The 19,371-nt window shown below is 38.8% G+C and overlaps 1 protein-coding gene across 1 annotated transcript; it reads right to left on the bottom strand.

Annotated features, from left to right (window-relative positions):
- Nucleotides 1-749: 749 nt before the first annotated feature.
- LOC101294831 lies at nt 750-13,375 on the bottom strand. The gene is made up of 11 exons (XM_004293729.1): nt 13,189-13,375; nt 12,174-12,506; nt 11,970-12,071; nt 10,855-11,835; nt 10,140-10,247; nt 7,180-9,960; nt 6,480-6,634; nt 5,392-5,506; nt 4,951-5,036; nt 4,052-4,682; nt 750-3,944 (listed from the first exon to the last, which is right to left on the bottom strand). The coding sequence occupies exons 2-11, from the start codon at nt 12,393-12,395 to the stop codon at nt 1,782-1,784; spliced, it is 7,344 nt and encodes a 2,447-aa protein (XP_004293777.1). The 5' UTR covers nt 12,396-12,506; nt 13,189-13,375; the 3' UTR covers nt 750-1,781.
- Between the last annotated feature and the right edge of the window lie 5,996 nt (nt 13,376-19,371).

Here is a 19,371-nt window from a genome sequence, read left to right as displayed (position 1 = left end):
TGGCTTTGCATGAAATTATTTATTTATTTATTTTTTTATTGCAAATACTAATTGTTAATTAGGATAACACCTTCCTCACCTTCACTCTTTTCCTATAAATACACACATATCCAAACTCCCTTTGCATTTCCCACATCACTTGCCAAGTAGCTGTTTCCAGTTCTCAACTCACATTCTTCCAAAGAGCAAACACTTCTAACTAGTGAAGGTAACCTAACAATGTGGCATCTTTCATGGCCCAAGACCACATGCTCCACCAAGATTGGTGGTCATGAACCTCAAGACACCACAGCCACCACTACCACCACCTCCACCACCAAATGCATCAAGGCCTCACCTTCATCTTCTCATTGTACTTGTCTGGCCAAACTGGTGAGGAAGCTGAGGAAACAGAGAAGGAGGGTAGGCTGTGCAAAAAGTTCTTCATTCCAATGCCGGTATGATCCACTGAGCTATTCTCTCAACTTTGATGCCAGTGGCTATGGGAACTTGTCAGATGACCAAGACTACTACAAGTTCTATGCCTTCTCTTCAAGGTTTGTGGCCAACCCAGCTGTAGCCTCTTGTCCAAGACTAATTACCACCACCACTCATTAGAAAAACCAAGGACTTATGAAGATTAGATGAAGATTAGTGATGATCCTGTGCTGTAATGGGTATTTTGTATAGTAGTAGAGGTTGACATCTGAGATTTGTTCAACCTTGATGGCTAACAAGCCTATACAATGTTTCTACTGGTAGTTCATTTTGCTGACTATCTTCTTTTCTTCTATTTCTTTCATTTTGCTGACTACTAGTTATAAAAGTTTAGTTCAGAATCAGATCACCAGGACAAGATAGCAAGGTAGAAAAATGGTTAATTATTCAAGTTTATAAACAACTCCTTAATTTAATTTCTGGTGCTGCTAATGTTGCTAGGTTCATTATCAGCAGGGCTGGAAAAAACATCCCACATGATCCCACAACTGCCATACTGTGAGGATCCAAAGTAACATGATGGGCAATTTTACCCCAAAAGTAAAATCAGAATGAAGTAAATTGGCCATGTAAATTGTGCTGCAACATTATCAAATTCTGTAGCATTGAATTATTGAAACCTGAGTAGTCACCGGACATTAAGAGGGTTTACAGGTTTTTCACCTCTGTCGGCTACTTGTATCCTAGTGGGAAATACAAGCAAGTCTCAGTGTCCCAGAGAAGGAAGACATGAAGGTCCCATTCCAATAATCTTGTGATAGTTCTAGATGTTACTGCTACACCAAGTCTCTTCTGCATGAACTTTCCGGCACTAAACAACCGAAATTCTGAACAATAAGGGCAAATATATACAAGGGAGAATAACAGGATCAGTTGCTCAAATGTCCAACAGAGTTGCAGAAGAATGCTGTGAGAGATTCACTTGTCAACCTACTGCAAATCTGCAATTCACTCTTGGTTCAGCAATTCAACTCTTTCTGCTGCATACAAAGCGGTGTATCACATCGACGATGACTACAACAATAATCTTCGATTATCAAACCGATTGAGCAACAGTATCCAGAAATTGTCTCAGTCAACTGAGACGTGGGTAAAACCTAGCTCCATGGATCAATTACAATGCAAACTGACAAGGCAAACACTATATTTCATTCCCATACAAAAGCTTTACACAATATATCCTAAATAATCCTATGTTGGGCTAGTTTGTGGCAAACTACATAAAAGCTACAAAAATTCAAGCACATTGGAGCCTTGAGTAGCATGAAAGAATAACTATGTTATTTTTCACTCCCACAAAACACCTACGATTCCCGGTCACTCAGAGGGTGATCTGACACGGTGCCCTCAGAAGATACTTCCTCTGCATCAGGATGCTCAGTTCTATTGGGATCTGACCGAGTCTTGCTGGAATCCCCACTTCCAGTAGCAGCTTTTCTTTCTTTCGGAAGTGAATCACACTCCTTAACAGGTGAACCTGGCTTAGCCTCATCTCTTGCCTCATCGTTTGCCAATGTAGCTTGTGAATCCAAGTTTCCTCCTTGGTCAGCTGAATCTGGCAATGATGGCTTCACATCAGGGACGCTTGAGCTTGTCATGTCAGAAACTGCTGGTAGATGTGGACCCGGAGCAACACATGATGCTACCAATTGAAGCACTTCAGGGGAAGGAGACAGCCCCATGGTTGTTTTCATCTGTTGATTCAGATGTAGCAATGAGGCCGACGGGTTTAACATATTTAAACTCCGAGGCATCTTGAGGTCAGATTCCATTCTCGAAAGGCCTGGAGGAAGCGCTTCAGGAGACAGCCCCATGGTTGATTTGATCTGTTGATTCAAATGTGGCAACAACGCTGATGGGTTTAGCATATTTAAACTCCGAGGCATAGTGAGGTCAGATTCCATTGGTGAAAGGCCTGGAGGTGGTGGCATTGATTGTGAAAGCAATGGAAATGATGGGGCCACAGGAATGGAGCTTGAAGCATTTTCACTTAAGTGGCTGCTTCCCGCAATGTCTTGGGAAATCCGCCTATAGAGATGTAACTTCTGTTTCCTTTTCTTCTTTAGACTTCGTCTTGGATCCTTCGGTAGTGAAGGAGGTGGGCCTGGAATCACAAAGGGAGGAATAGTCGGCTCTTCCTCCCTGTATAACAATCGAACTGACCTAGCTATTGCCGATACTGTAGGGGGTAGGTCAGGTTGTGGGGGTTTGGCAGGAGCACTTACAGCTTGCCGTAGCCAATGAGGTAACTTGTCCTTTGCTGAACTACTTCCAGCAAGATCGTCACCCATTAGAAATCCTCTCCTGGGATCAGGAAAGAATCCTGCACTGGGTTCACCTCTTGCAAAATTATTATTCATATCACGCAAAACATTCAGTGATCGATCCAGAAGACTAGGCAACTTCCCATAGTTATAAGGACCCTGTTCATTTTCCTTCTGCTGCAAATCATAGCTGCTTGGGGGATTCAAACCTAATGAACCCAAGCAACTGCTTCCAAAAGAAGTGACAACAAATGGTGGCTCCATGGGAACATTGGAAGATGTCCCTGGTCTATCTGAAGGTCCAGCACCAGAATCTCTGGAAAAATTTCCCCGAAATTTGTCATGAAACCACGTTGGAATAGGAGGGCATTGCTCATTTTGCACCCCAAGTCTATCTGATGCTTCCATATGCGGAAAGCCAGATGTAAGATCAGTAAAACCCAACTTCATGTCTGTCAAATGGGATTGAAACTTTGGTGGTGTAACAAGTCTACTTCCATGCAGTGCCCGGGTCATCATTCCATCAGATATGCTTGGGAACTGTGAGGTCTTAGGAGTCTTTCTGGATGATTTTGACACTGGAAAAGCCGACCCTTCTAAAAGCTTCAGTTGCTCCTCCTCCCACCTTGCTGACAAATCTTCTGAAGTTTTAAACTTTGAGAATTTCAACCGTGGGTCTCTTAGCATCGCATCCCAATTGCCCCTTCCATGCCTACGGACACCAACCCAGAGGAAGTCAAGTTCATCTTCCGACCAGCTATCTGCTTTTGATTTCCTTCTAAACATATGGTTTGATCCAGAACCAGTCCTCATCATTATGTTTTCTAGCACCTTTCTGTGATTATCAGGGAGTGATGGAAATGTAGTAGGCATATGGCCCAAACCCAAGGTGGGATGCGCTTCTCTGTCTAGCTGATTATATCTGGGTGCATCTTGTGTGGGCAGTTTTAAATTGGGAAACAGTGGCATTGTTGGAAGCTCTTGCAAGGAGCCATTGACAGTTTCGAGTCTGCTACCCAAGGACAAGTTAGGTAAGAAGTCAAGATGTGGAGTAGGCATGCTCTTAGATGAAAGCGGGAATCTTGACAGCAATTTCTCATCAAATGGTAAGTTGGGCAGTGACATCTTTTCCTGGAATTCAGAAAATGTGGCACCAGAACTTTCAGGGCGATCATAACCTTTTCCTTGAAAAGCCGGAGGATACTGCAAAGAAATCAAGCATAGTGATCATGTATTCTACAAAGCATAAAACCATCACTTACGCACACACAACACACAAAGAAAATGAGAGAGGTATAGAGTGAGAGTACCGTTCTAAATGGCAAACTACTATTTGGGATGCTACTCTTCAGGCGTTGTGATGCTTCTGCAGATGCATCTGAAAGCTTTACTTCATCACCATTTACTTCTGTTTCAGGCATTGTCCCAGAATGAGGAGCTAGACTAAATGGAAATTCTGGTCCAGCTCCTCTCCGTCTGCCATTTGATCTCGAGTTCTTTTTTGATGATTCTAGTTGACTAGCATTGGGGGCACAAAGTCCCAGAACAGGTAACAAATTATTTGGGGGCACTGAAAGAGTCATTGTTCCCTGAACTTGGTGTCGAGGAAATAAAATGTCAGGAGACACGTGGTCAAGTGGATTAACAGAAAGATCAAGGCGACTGCTTTTATGCTTTGATAGCTTGCCCAATCTTAAGGGAGAGTCAGTCTTGGCTTTAGAAGCATCTAATTTGTTGTCCTCCAAGTCAATTACTGAAGATCTCTCACTGAGAAATTGAACTAGTCCAGCCGCTTGATCCCCGGTCGCTTGATCAACATCTTCGGCGGTGTTCATGGGACCCTGAGGATGTGACTCAATAGGCAGTCCCTCACTAGGGCGAGGTTCTTCAATTTCATTCTTCTGAGCTAAACGTTCTTTTTGCCTAGCACGGAGCTTAGCACTGTTGAATACAAGCAACAGTAAATAATCGTTTCCAGAGTCAAAAAATTTCACAATCAACGATTTGATTTAGGAAGTATGATCAAACATATATGCCTACAACAGTACAACCCAATGGTCACCTCAAATCTGAAATACTTTCTGCTTCAAATCCGAAACAGTTTCTGCTTTAAAAAAAAATAAAAAAATGCTCGGTTGCCACGAGATGCATCAAGCTAAAAATTATCAAGCAATTAAGGCAGAATTATTTGAAGAGAATCTGAACTTACAACTTTGCTTTTAGAGCTCGTCCTGCAGCTGTGTACTCCCGCTCTGGCTCTGGTTCGGGCTCACGCTCATCTTCACCACCACCACTCTGCTTATACAGACCAAAAAGTTAGAATCACTCCAGATAAGAAATCAGCTAAAAAGATGAGCAATTTTTGAAGTTATGTAGTATAATCTTTCCCAAATGTTTCAGGTGCCTAAGGGACAAACGGGAGAACTTTAAAAGTTGCAACTATTTGCATATCAACATAACAGTTCAGAAGGGGAAAGCCTGAAACAAGCTCAGCTGGTACACAACCACATAAAGTCATTATTCCTAGTGACATTTTCTGAAGCAATGTGAAAGAGAAGATAAAAATGAAAGTAAAACACAAAGAGCAATGTACTTCATTCAAACACAATTACTTCATTCAAAATTTCAAACACAAGTCAAACTGAAGTACCTCAGTCAATGTTTCACTTGGATGTGCAGCATATGCTTCCCTGTACGATACAGCTTTGCGCATTCGCTTACCACGACCAAGAGCTGCTTCCTCCTCACTTTGATATTTCTCCCATCTACAAGCCCAACAATATGCATATGAAACACAGGTGCAGTCTAAAATCTCAAAGCTAGTATTTTGCTAATATGGATTCGGTGACCAGTAATTTTTTTTACCATCAATATGTAATGAAACTTTCTCCACCACATACAATAGAAAGTTTCAATTACATGTACATCTAATATAGTATGTTAAAAATTTATCTAAAACACATTTTCCGCCTCCTTATTAGCATATAGGTCCCCTTGCCACCAACCTCACGGAGTTTATTTTAGAAATGCTAACAAATAAACTATAAAGAATAAAAAGAGACAAAAACAGAGAATGTGCACATTCAAGCTTCACTGTTAGCTGCAATTCGCAGCAGCCACAAATTGTCAAAAGCTAAAGGGAAACTCAACAGAGGTGGATACTTCCAATGATATACCAAGGTGCGCTGAAGTCAAATACAGAAATGAGGCAGGTATTTATCAGATAATAGAACTGTAGCGATTGTGATCACTATGGCAACTCTACATATGCAGCTTCTGAAACGTGATTTAGTCCTATATCCAACTCTTAAGAACCAGATACTCCCACTCCCCACATCACATCCAGATAGATCTCAAGAGAACAGGCCAGAGCATGTCACTCATTTCCCTCTCCCTCATGTCTCACTATATTCCATGTTCTATTGATGTCAATGGATGTTTAAAAGTGTCTCTAACCTTTAAATTTATTTCCTCCTTTACATGTACAGCACATTTTATATGTCCCAATCGTCATATCCACTTTGATAGTTACTGTTCTATTTTTATTACACAAATTGTGAAGAAAGGATATATTTATTGTGAGAAACATTAAAATTGGTTGCAGATTGATAGAAATATGAACTTTAGTAAGAAATTAATACAGAGCAGTACTAACACATGAAAATACTTTTTTTTTTTAATAAAACACATTAAAATACTTAATACTTAATATAGGTGACAGTTTGAAGATATTGTTACCTAAGACGTAAGAGTCTATCCCATTCATTTTCTTCAGTAGCATTAACCACATTATCCTCTTTCCTTTCAGTATTTTGTGCACATATATCATCACTTGCACCAGGAGGTGATTCAACTCCCTGCTCTTCAATTGGCTCCTCATTCCATTCAATAGACTGGTTAAACATTAAGTTGGAACATCATCAGGAAAAAAATAAAACAGAGAAGAACATTATTCAATATGTTTATAAAGTAGTTATCAGGGGAAATATATATAAAGGGAATACTTGGGTTTTTGTAATCACTAAAAAACCCAAGAACTATCCCTTCTAACTAATATCACTCAAATTTATAATTTCATATATTAAGGGAAAAATAAAAAATATCATAACTTACATTAAAAAAGAAAAGTTTAACCAGGCTCTACTACCCACTTCTCATACCTTTCATTTTTCTATTAAAATTAAAATATATAAAAACAGATGAGCCAAAGAAACATGCACAGAATGCATGTGAATTGACTAGTTTGCAATAAACCAAAAAGTTTTCATACTGTAATTACAAATAAATGCATGACCATCCAAGATTCAAATAGGCTATGTGCCTATGTTTTAGCTTAACAGTAACAATTTCAAGTGGCATCTGATAAATAAAACTTTTATCATTAAACAAACAAGCATAAAGCTAACCAAATGCATTATATGTAAATTTCAAAATTTACCTTTACAGAGCCAAGCATATCATTTTCCATATCTACGTCCGCATTATCAGTCAGTCCAGATTGAAGATTTTCACGGTCAAGCAACTTTAAAATAGCAGTTTCATCCCAAACAATCTTGTTGCTGTTTTCCGTACACTTGTCTTCATACACATCCCCCAGGCTACCAATCCTCTTCTTATGCTTATGCTCTACATCTGGCACTGCCTCATCTTTGTTACTATTATTTTCACCTGTATCTTTTCCATCCATGCCAGGAGAATCATTGAAAAGTTCCTCCGTTCCCCACTTAAGAATATCTTCCACTTCTTTTTGGGATTCTGACTTGTTCACAAATAGCTGATCAAGCATAAGTTTCTTTTTTGCAAGCTGCAAGATGCGCTCTTCAACGCTAGCACGAACTACAAGCCTATAAACCAGAAGTCTATTTGACTGTCCAATTCGATGTGCTCGATTCATAGCTTGAATATCAGCATGGGGGTTGAAATCAGAATCATAAATAATGACAGTGTCAGCTGTTGCCAAATTGATCCCAAGGCCACAAGAGCGTGTTGATAACAAAAAGACAAATCTACTTCTGTCTTGGTTAAAACGCGCAATTGCAGATTGACGATCAGCCACTGCAACAGATCCATCTACTCTCTCATATGTTTTAGGTCCAAATTCAATTGCCAAATAATCCTCAAGGATATCAAGGAGCTTGGTCATCTGGGAAAAGATAAGGACTCTGTGACCCTCTTTGTGCAAAATCTTAAGCATAGAATGCAACAGTGTCAGCTTGGCTGAAGCTTTTATCCGCATGTCATGAAGGAACTCCACAGACCCACAGTCAGGCTCCGTGCCGGGTATCAGATATGGATGATTGCAGACTTTCCTTAACTGCATTACAATGTTCAGCATTGATTGCTGTGCAACCCCTTTCCCAATATTCCGCAATATTTGATAATTCTTTGTTAACATTGCACGATAGTATTCAGCCTGGATGGAGGACAACTCAACAGGAACCATTCGTTCGGTCTTTGGAGGAATATTCTGCATAGCATCCTTTTTAAGCCTACGAAGCATATGTGGAGCAACGAGTTTTTTCAATTCCTCCACTTTTTCTGAAGTTGTAAGATCATTAAACCTCTCCTCAAATGTAGACAGGGAAGGAAATGATGCTGGCTGCAAGAAATTAAGCAAGTTGTACATCTCCCCAAGGTTATTCTGAAGAGGGGTACCAGTCAACAGTACACGATGTTGGAAAGAGAACGAATTAAGCAAGCTGAAAAGTCTACTTCCTGAATTTTTCAATCGATGGCCCTCATCAACTATGAGAACTTCCCAAGGGACCCCACGAAGATGTGTGGAATCAGCAAGAACCATTTCATATGTAGTTAGAAGAACATTAAATTTATAAGCGGATGTCTTCTTGTTCAACTCGTTTGGAACACTAGCATGCCATTCATACTGGCGAATCATGGCTCTTGCTTTAGCACACCCATGGTACTCCACGACATTCAATTCAGGAGCCCATAATGAAAACTCAGCAAGCCAATTAGGCATTGTGGAAAGTGGAACCAAGACTAAACAAGGTAGAGTGGCTTTGAACTCAAAATATAATGATGAAATAAATGCACAAGCTGATATGGTTTTACCAAGCCCCATCTCATCAGCTAGGATCACATTTCTTGATTTATGCCAGCACTTCCGCAACCAATTGAGTGCTTCAAGCTGATGGGGAAACAATGAACCTCCCTTCAGTTCCTTGGGCTGCTCTGTCAGAGCATGTATTTCAGTTTGCTGTCTGCTAACCCTCCCTCTTGCTGAATCATCTTTAAGAGCATCATTTTCCAGCGTTTGGTGCTCAAACTGACTAAATAAATTAACCAGATTCTGAGAATTTTTCATAACTGGCTCATCCAATCTTTCCCAAGTGCAATCAACATAAGGCAGACCAGTCCATTTCACAAAAGCTTCACCTGAACCATCTTTAAATCCACGCAACGCGATCACCCGCTGTGGTTGCTTCCATCTTTCCTCGCATATATTTATAACAGCTGTTCCATACTTTGCCTTGTAGTTTTCTAGTTTCCTCTTTGCCAAGACTTTTAACTCAGACTCAGAAACCCAGCTATTATGAATATGAGACTTACCAACCCACTTAACTAAAAATTCATACGACACCTTCCCAACACCATCAGCTGCACGTTCAGCCGGTGTGGGTTCTTCACTTTTGTTTTCAGCACAGATATCAGTTCCAGTTTCTGCATTGACATCTGCCTTATCATTGGTATCGGCAGACACATGTGCTTCACAAATTTCCCAAGCCTCTTCTTTATCTTTATCACGACTGTCCAAATTATCATCAATATTCCCTACAGTCACTACATTTGTTTTTCCAGGATCATCAGCATTTAAAGCCGATTCGTTTGGACTGTGATCAGTTATGCCAGCAGGATCCAACTCCTTGGTATCTTTCCTCGACAAATCCATGGAATTAGCTCTTCTGCCTTCTTTGTTCATAGACCTTCTATACACATGTAGTTTGTCCATTCTTATATCGTCTTTCTTGTTGTCAACCCCATCAACACCCTTAACAACTTCTTGACAACCCTCAGTGAGATTTTCAGCAGCCCCACCATCCATGCCAGTTTCACAAGCAAAATTCTCCTCTGATAGTCTGTTAAGATTTTCTGAGACTTGCAAATCATCAGAAATCAGGTCCTGGACAGCTGTCACAGATAAGTGACAAGAAGCGTCAGCATGATTACCTTGAACTCGACATCCCAAAACCCGATCAACCTGTGACATAAACAACGTAATATAGTAATCTGTAAGTAAATACCGCAATATTAAGTACCAAAATAGAAAACACATTATCTACATCTATACAATAAAGTGATAAACAAAAACAAGGATATTCATGTATTATAGAAAATCCATACTCTTTTTTTAAAGGGTGTTCTAGAAAACTCATTTACCTGCAGAAGTTCAGTAGTAAGACTATCCTTCTGCATTACTGTTTCAACTCCGTAATTTCCAGCTTTATCTGCATTATGAGACTGGTCTTTTGCTTCCTCAGTAAGATCCTGAAACAAACACAACCTTATTTACATATATGTGAACCGACAAAAAGACAATAGACACATTCAAGAGCATTTTATCTGATATTAATAACCATGGTAACAAAAGTATATCAATAGTCAGCAACACATGATCCATGTGAACCAACAAAATTGCTTTCACATAAAGAAAATGTTATGCATACTCTTCTATTAATGCCTGCTAGTATTAAACCTTAGCTAAAAGTGTGGAGCTAAGATAACTGCCACAAGGTGTGGACTGATGTTCAAGGAGGGTTGAAATTCTGTCAACTTCAGTCTAAGAGCTAGAGCGCTTCTGTGATGTCAAAAACGTATATTCATGGAAATCGGTTGCAGAGTTCTTCTTTAGTTCTATTATGGGTTATTTTCTAAATTTGTGATTGTGCTTATGTGTGAGGACAAAAGAATGATTATCCTCGTAAAGCAACCAAGAGAAACAAATTGCCACCACGAAGCATGTCTCCAAACTTAAATTTTATGAAAAGGTGTAATAAACACAAAATTTGTGCAGAAACATACAGAACGCAAATACACATACAAGCAGCAGCACACCCAAGAAGCAAATCACAGAAAATAAACAAGTGGAAAATACCTCGTGTTTCATCTGGACATCTGAACTCTTGGTTGCAACATCCTCCCTTGATAAAGATGCAGAAACCCCATGGTTGAGAGACTTATGCTTGCGAAGTGCTTTACGAATATGAGTCCCTGGGGTTGAGGTATCTGCTTTAGATCCAGAATGTTTAGAAATATCAATAACAGGTTTCAATTTCTCTGTCCTGCGCTTCTTTTTACTCTTCTCATTATTGCCTTTGTGTTTTCTTTTTCTAGCCTTGCCAGCAGCAGCAGTGATGGCAAGAACAATGGTCTTACGCGGAGATGCATCATCACAAGACAGGTCAGGCTTCACTTCAGGAGGAACAGATGACTCAGGAGCTTCTCCATTTCCCATCGATGCCTCAGGAGCTTCTCCATTTCCCATCGATGCCTCAGGAGCTTCTCCAGCTGCCACAGCTGCCTCCGGAGCTTCTCCATTTGCCACAGATGCCTCAGGAGCTTCCCCAGTTATCACAGCTGCCTCCGGAGCTTCTTCATTTGCCATAGATGCCTCTGGAGCTTCTTCATATGTCTCTGATATTTTAGAATGAGATGAAACTTCTTTAGCTGGAGAGCTCAACATTTTGTCTGTGGAATCATCTGGTGGGGAAAGGTTAGATCTAATTTCATTCCCAACATTCACAGACAATGAAATACCCTCCACAGAACCGCCAGCTGATGAATGACCAGCCTTCGTGCTAGTAGGTAAATCTATCTGGGAAAATGGTTTCTTTTCGAAGGATTTAACTCTACGAGCTTTCCCTTTGCTTGATGACCTTTTCTTCGCAACAATGGTGTCCCCAAAAATCTGCGAAACTTTCTCTTTTTCAGGTGACTTAATTTCAGTTTTGGCTTTAGAAGTGGCAGTCTTTGTCCTTGCTCGTTTTGAAATGGTATCAGCTAGATAATTTAAAGGCTCTGGCCTATCACTTTTCTTACAGCAATTTGGGCACTGCCACTTCCCATTTGGAATTCTCTGCATGTGGAAAATTCCACAATAATAGAATTTGCAAAAGAAACGCAATTGGACGTTAGTACATATCTAACAAGAAGAAAATGGATCACGAAAAGAAAAAAAATAACAACCAAAGTACCAAACAATATGTGTACCTTAAGAGGGGGATTAAGACACTGGAGATGATAGGTTTGAGGACAACTATCACAGCATAATAAGTTACCACCGAGGTCACAGACCACGCATTCATAGTAATACTGGACGAGAGAGTGTTAGATTAGAACAGAAGTTGCACATAGTAAGAACATGCTTAAAGCACATTAGGGTTATGTAAAAAAAGCTACACAAGGATAACTCACCCCATCATTTCCTTTCTTCTTGGACGAAAGTCGATCAGAAATAATTTCATTAGTCAGCTGTCGTTTAGCAGAAGAAGATGTCTTCCCTTGAGATTCTGATGGTGCTGAACTGTCTTCCTTGCCATTAGAAACAGCAGGTCCATAAGGAAGCTTTCTACGCTTACGTTTCAAGACCCAATTTCTGTTAAGCATTGTACTTGTTGACGAGCTGTTATCCTTCATCTTTTAGAGCCGAGTCTTACACACTTGTTCAACAGTGACAACAAGCTCATCATGAATTGAGATTGCTCAAGGCATCATAGCTTTTACACGCTCTACTAGGCACTGCAATTTCTGAAAAGCACAGTTCAACCGTTACAACAAAGAGAACAAATGTAGATGTCTACACCAAATACTAGTCAATTCAGCAAAGGTAAGCAAATCTGAACGCCATTCAGAATTCAGTATACACCATAATATACACCTCGCTCAACCTCAACAACTGCTCCATAAGCTCAGCTGCCCTTAAACATGACGTGAGATTACCGCCTATAAGCTACATTGCAATAGGCCAACTGCCAAATTCAAAGCAGCATCCGATAACAAGACGTTCCCATTGCCGAAAACACTAGCACACTAAAGCATTACATCCAAATCCAACACACTATACACCCAAAAACCGAACAATTTAACCATCATTTCCAAACCATAGTGACGAAACCAACAACCAAATCAAACAAAAACCCAATCATGCAAACACATTGAGCTACTCCCAACCACAAACACCAATCCATGACTCACAGCACACATTCCAAACCAGAAATGACACTACCCAAGAACACCAACCAAACAAAGCTACAATCTTTAAGCAATCAAAGCTCAAAAGACACAATCTTTAAGCAATCACACAACACCCAAGTGAAAATGAGCAAGAAACCACACAAGGATAAGTTCCCAATTCACATACCCAAAAAAGCAAAAGCACCAAACCAGAACCCAAGAATTAAGGAGTGCCCAGATGGATTGAGAAGCTTACCAATCAAGGAAATGGATCAAAAGCCCAAGAAACAGAGCAAGAGGCTCAGATTGAGGGAGGAGAGCTGAGAAGGGATACGGGGGTTTAGGGCACGGAGGAGAGAGAATGAGAGAGGCTGCAGATACGAGAAAGAGAGAGAGAAAGCGAAGGGAGACAAATGGAAATAAATAGGAGAGGAAAGAGATAGTTTTTGTTTTTTCTCTTTTTTCTTAATTTTCTTTTTGGGTTCTAGAGAGAGAAACAGAGTTTGAGATTTCTAGAGAGAGAGAGCAACAACACACAACTACGGATTCGCCGGGGTCATAGGGACGGGATTACAAACACTCTGACATGGCAGGAAGAGAGAGATGAAGTGGGTAGCTTCTTGTTCCTGTTTAACGTTGATGTTGCTCCTGCTGTTTGAAACTTGCAACCACTCACCTCCAGACACGTGGAAACTCCATCACACTCTCTCTCTAGCTTTCTCTCACCACCCATATTCCCTCTCCCTCTCCTCTTTCTCTTTCTTCTCCTCATCAAACTCTTCTCCTATCTATCTCTTGATCTCTCACATAATCTTCTCTTCTAGAGTCTAGAGAGAGTGTGTGTTTAGGAGGAGAGAGAGAGAGAGAAGGGGGAAAGGTGGAGTCTTTCAGTCTTGTTCAGCTGTTATTCTGTTTTCATGATCACTGGTTATGAACTGCTAGCTGGTTTTTGAACGGAGTACTTGTGTTTTTTGGGTTTCTTCTAAGCTTTTCTTCTCACTTGCGGTCCTTCTCTTTCACTCTTTTATATTCTTCTTTTTTTTCATCAGCTTTTCTTTACAGTGGATTATCAGAAAAGCAAGTGAAATCAGCTTCATACTGTGGAGTAACATGTTGTTACTATCTTCAACAATTCCAAATAGTGTGAAATCTCATCGTCAACCGTGTGAAATCCCCCAACTTGAACAAGCAAAGTAGTTGAAAAGGTGTTAACGATGGTACCATGGCAGGTAGAATTTGGTTGTAGTGTTGTCCATGTTAAAAGACAGTTATAAAACTTAAGGGAAAAAAATAATGTTAAACTATATTTTAAAATTCAGTCAGTTATATCGTATTTCACACTATAAATTTTGAATTGAATTACTAAATATGTGAACTCACGCGCTGATTATTGTATATGCTTCAATTACCTCATACATCAACCGTTTTCCCGCACTCTGACCACTTTGTATGTTTTAATGATAGCTCCCGCGATCCAATCACCTCTCATACTATGACGTGCGGAAAACGCATTTACTTTACAAATATTTTTGAAGTTATTTAAGGAAACTAAAACTTAAGTTAAATTAAACTTGTCATACTATTATCAGCATCAAGGGGGAATTTTTTTTATTTTTTTTTATGGTAGCAAATTAAACTCTTTGAGATAAGCGCACTCACATGCTCTTTGATGTAATTTCCTTAATCAACATCGTTCCATTCAAATATATCTACACATTTGTGAATCAAAATATGAAATATTTCCCGAGGCTTCTTTACTGGTCGGACGATTTGCAATTTCTTTGTATTAGTCTTACGTGACATATGGATGTCGTTCGCAAAAGTATTGCTCAAGTTTGGGGTGTTTAGGGTTGGAAATCATATTGGTCACTTATTCATTGTAATGCCATCTCTAATATGAGAGGGCTAAATTGGGACAGGGCTATAATTTAGCCCTCGAAAATAATATTTTTTATTCATAGACTACTAAACCATCTTCAGTAAGAGAGAGCCAAATTTTAGCCTCTTTAATATTTTATGATTTCACATTATACTTTTCAATAGTTTTCACTTTTACTACAAATATGTAATCACAATTGTAAATGTGGATATCATGTACGGGTAGATACCGTAGAATTTCTCACTTATAGATTTAATTCATTATAACAATATTTGAATTTGGACCAAAATTAATTTTTGAATTAACTTTTTAAACAAATAAATATTTTGCATATGTTGTAATTATATTAACAAAATAAGATATGAGCCATTTATTGCATTAATCACTTACATAGCATTGATTTTGAGTTCGTTATAATGAGATTAGAATGAAATTATCCAATAGAAACTAGACAATTGTCATAATTTGGGTTTTCATCAATATGAAACTCTTCTAATGAGGACCATTAAGTTGAGAACTTATTGAGGACTTTTCGGCCTATCCCACATTTTGATCTTATATCCACATCTTGACCGTTCAGTTTATAGGTATTTATGAGTAGATCATTTTTTTTAAATTTTCAGCTATATTGAAAATTGTTAAGACATTCATAAGTGTGATTTATCAATTATGAACTTGAACGGTTCATATTTAACAAATTTGGTTCGTCCATTAACTTGATCTAGTTTGTTATATTAACGAACACCAATTTGACTGAAAATTTGTAGAAATGATCTACTCATATAAACCTAAAAAATGAACGGATGAGATGTCAAAATGTGATAAAAAAAAAGGTCTTTTAAACCATAAACGGAAAAGTCTTCAACTTAATAGTTCTCACTAGAAGGGCTCCCTTCATCAATAAACTCACATGCATACTTTTAATTTTTAATTTGATATATGGGACCACAATTTGGTTTAGCCTGGGTTAGCCAAAAGGCTATGTTTGACCTTTTTAATGGCATTTTGGCCCTTTCATGACACTTTAGCCCTATTCTGATTTGTTGTTGGAGACCAAAATAAGACTAAAATTTAGGATTTTGTTCTATAACCTCTATTACTGGAGATGGCCTAATGTTATCATAATCCCTTATGTTACAAATTTCCTAAACCTTAGGTTAGTTTTAACTCAAGTGATGAGAAAGTGTAGGGAATTTGGTTAAGATTAGGTAACATTGACGGGTACGATTTCTAAAAAAACGTGTGCATAATATAGTATGATTTTTTGGGGGTGCGACGGTGGTGGTGGTGGTGGAAGTGAATGAATGAGAAGGTGGAGGAGGAGAAGGAAGGGTGAACTGTGAAATAGATATGATTACTACGGAAGCGCATAGTCAAGACTAAGATTTTTGTCGATGTTGATTCCTTTTGGAACATTCTCACCAATTAAAAGAGTCAACATTGTCAAAAACAATTACTCGGGTTATAATGGTATCGGGATTCTTCGCACTACATGTACTGATTTACCTACAACAAATAGGTGTGCAATTTCAACTCCTTCTATGTAGACGTTTATAATAGATTTGTTTAAAATGTCACTCGTTAAAAATATTATATTTCATCTTATAGGTTACAACCATTAATGCATTTTTTATATCGATCAGCATGTTGTACCAAGGACGGAGCCAAGGGTGGGCTGAGGTTTGTTGTAGCCCACTCAACATTATGGGAAAAAAAAATGTTAGTATATATATCACCCTATAATACAGAAAAAAAAAATGAAAACCATTTGTAATTTGTATTAATAGCTTTCCATTTGCAATTAGATAGTATAAACTTTGTATGCAGATCTGAGTGTTCTAGTAATGTTAGGACTGATTTTAGCACCAAATTCTCTTGTTAGGATATCAGAGAGATCGATTTTATGCAGGTTTTGATGAAGACCTCAAAAAAAAAATTTGGTTTTCGCCCAAATTATAGGACACCACCAAATTTAGCTTACTCCATTATCAAATCATGGTTCTGTCCCTGTGTTGTATCCTTACCTTGATGTGGCATCAAACAACTACATATTAACTTCATCGAGACTTCTCTTAACTTCACGTTCATGATGAATTGTTGAGCGTGACTGCTGGCGAGCATCAATATAAATATTGTTGAGGCCCAAAAATCCAGCTAGCAGGCCCAATTAGTTCGTCAAGGCTGATTCATGCTTTAAGCTGAATTCTACTCAAAAACACCATGCCATGCACTTGGACCTAAGCCACATTCATACACTTAGGGCTTTCAAGAATAGTTGTGGCGTGGAAGGTAACGGAAAAGCATGAGGTCTGATATTAGTTTTAGGATCGTTGGTAATTTTGGACTTGAGACCGAAATTCATGCCTAACGACCTAACTCTTAAAGAGAGGCCCAAAAGCCAAGCCCAAACCCTTTAAAAGATCCAAACCAAAAATAAATAACTTGTTTAATTCCAGTCATATAATAAAATATGAGGCAAAATAGCAGCAAAATCTCAGCTTTAGATTTTCTGTGTGAAAACTGCCCAAAGCCTACAATCACATCTTTCAAAGCCTATTCTATAATTACATAGCCTTAGACACAATCTGACAAACCAAAAAGACACTACAAAAACCAATATATGCTTTTACCAAGCCATCCTTTTTACCTATCAGTAAAAATTTTCAAGATTCCACAGCTTTTTGAATTGTTTATAAATAGCTGCTGCTATCAACCAAAGGGGACAACCAGAATGGAGGAGGCTAGCAAGCTTTCTAATACTCCTCTTCTACCATGCTACATCTCTCACACCATGCTTCTCTCCCAAGCCCTTATCTAATCTCATTGACCACTTCAAATTCAAAGAATAACCCAAAGAAAACCAGATATGCAAACCCATGCAATTCTCAGCCAAGCAATTCCCTATATCTATACCTTTCTTTGAATAACTGTCGGGATCTTTTCTTCTTAAACTCATGTTTTTCTAGCTCTCACGCCATGCACATCTTTGCTAAGTCCTTCATTGAAAGAAACGCAATTGCAGATTACCGTCGTTAATGAAGAAAGTGCCGCCGGGAAGAATACAACAGTAAACTTCCTTGGACTCTCGGTTCTTCGAAGTTTGCTGGGCCTAGTTTTCGCTAACTTAGACAAAAGGGACATATATTGGGCTCGGCCATGCTTATCTCACTGTTGTATTACCCTTAATCAAAAGTGCCCTCCACAAACATTAACCCTAGTGATGGTACAATCGTCATCATCCTCGATGTATCTAGCTACCAACCACCAATACGTGAATATATTTAATTTTATGGCACTCTCACTAAACAACCACTAATTAATAGTGTCCTTTACTGCAAAGCTGTTATCGAGTCTTATAGCTAATTTACTTTTCTTTAAAACATATGGACAAGAAGAAAAGGGATGTTGGTGTACCAAGAGCATCCTACGAAGTCAACACGAAGAAGGGAGGCATCTTTTGATGAGAAATGTTTTAGGGTCAAGATATGAATTTTGCCATTCCTCTAGACCCACTCATTGAGTTTGTCATTGCCAGATCAAACTTAACGTTCAATTTGAACGTCACAAAAAAACAATTAGGCATAGCCGATTAAAATTGAAAGCCAAAGGGTGTTATTGATTAAACGAGGAGGGATTAATATGATGTCTAGAGAAAACCACATGGTGATAAACTAAAACTTGTCCAATTATTTTATACTATATGTGAATGATATTGTGATCATCGATTGTGATGATAGACTTTTAAAGAGTTTTATTGATGCATTAAGTCGTGGTTTACTTTCTTAGTTTACAAGTTACATCTCATAATTTATAATTCATATCAGTCAACTCAAGTATGCTTTGTGAAGCATGACATGTTAGTAAACTAGTCAACACACCAATATCAACAAAGGCAATTCTCATTGTCTCTTAAGGGAGATTTCCTTCCCAATCCCTCGATCATATGTACATGTCCTGACATTGCTTTTGTTGTTAACTCCATCTCTCAAGTCATGAGTAAGCCATGCATTTGATTGCTGCCAAACGCATCATTCGCTACATCAAAGGCACACTTGATCATGGCTTGTTCTTTGGTCCTAAATGCCACCATACTTTTCTTGTTTCATAAGCTGATGTTGATATATTGAGTTGGGTGTACAGATTCTCGTCGTTCTACATATGGATATCTTGTTTATCTAGACACCAACTTAAGTCTCTTGGTGTTCTAAAAAGCAACCCACCATTGCTCGTTCATGCACTGAGTCTAAGTATCGTACATTGTATCATGCTAGTGCTGAGTTTATACTCAAACAAAAGAAGCTTGCGAGTTACATTCAGATGGTCTTTTCGGACTCTGTAGATCAATGTTAAATTAAACATGAGGAATGTTCACTAAATTTGAGATTCCGAGTCAGATCATTGTTTTGCGAACGAGGTTGACACATTTAATCATACTGCCAACCTTGATTTTTAAATCCTCCAAGCTTTCCACTTCAGGATCCATCGTCTTAATTTTTATGCCTTGAAGATTGCGTGGAAGACAACGATGGTTGAGCTTTGGGCATATTCTCTCTCTCTCTC

This window comes from Fragaria vesca, linkage group LG3 (assembly GCF_000184155.1).
Source record: "Fragaria vesca subsp. vesca linkage group LG3, FraVesHawaii_1.0, whole genome shotgun sequence".
NCBI lineage: Eukaryota > Viridiplantae > Streptophyta > Magnoliopsida > Rosales > Rosaceae > Fragaria > Fragaria vesca.
The sequence above is the reverse complement of the archived record's forward strand: the minus strand, read 5'-3'. Positions and strand labels throughout refer to the sequence as shown.

What these genes read in the sequence shown, in the direction of transcription:
- LOC101294831 (XM_004293729.1), bottom strand. Translation starts at nt 12,395, where the DNA reads ATGAAGGATAACAGCTCGTCAACAAGTACAATGCTTAACAGAAATTGG. An exon ending in ATATGCTTGGCTCTGTAAAG is followed by an intron (nt 6,635 to 7,179) that starts GTAAATTTTGAA and finishes ATGTTTAACCAG; the next exon opens with TCTATTGAATGGAATGAGGA. An exon ending in GTAGTTTGCCATTTAGAACG is followed by an intron (nt 3,945 to 4,051) that starts GTACTCTCACTC and finishes ATTTCTTTGCAG; the next exon opens with TATCCTCCGGCTTTTCAAGG.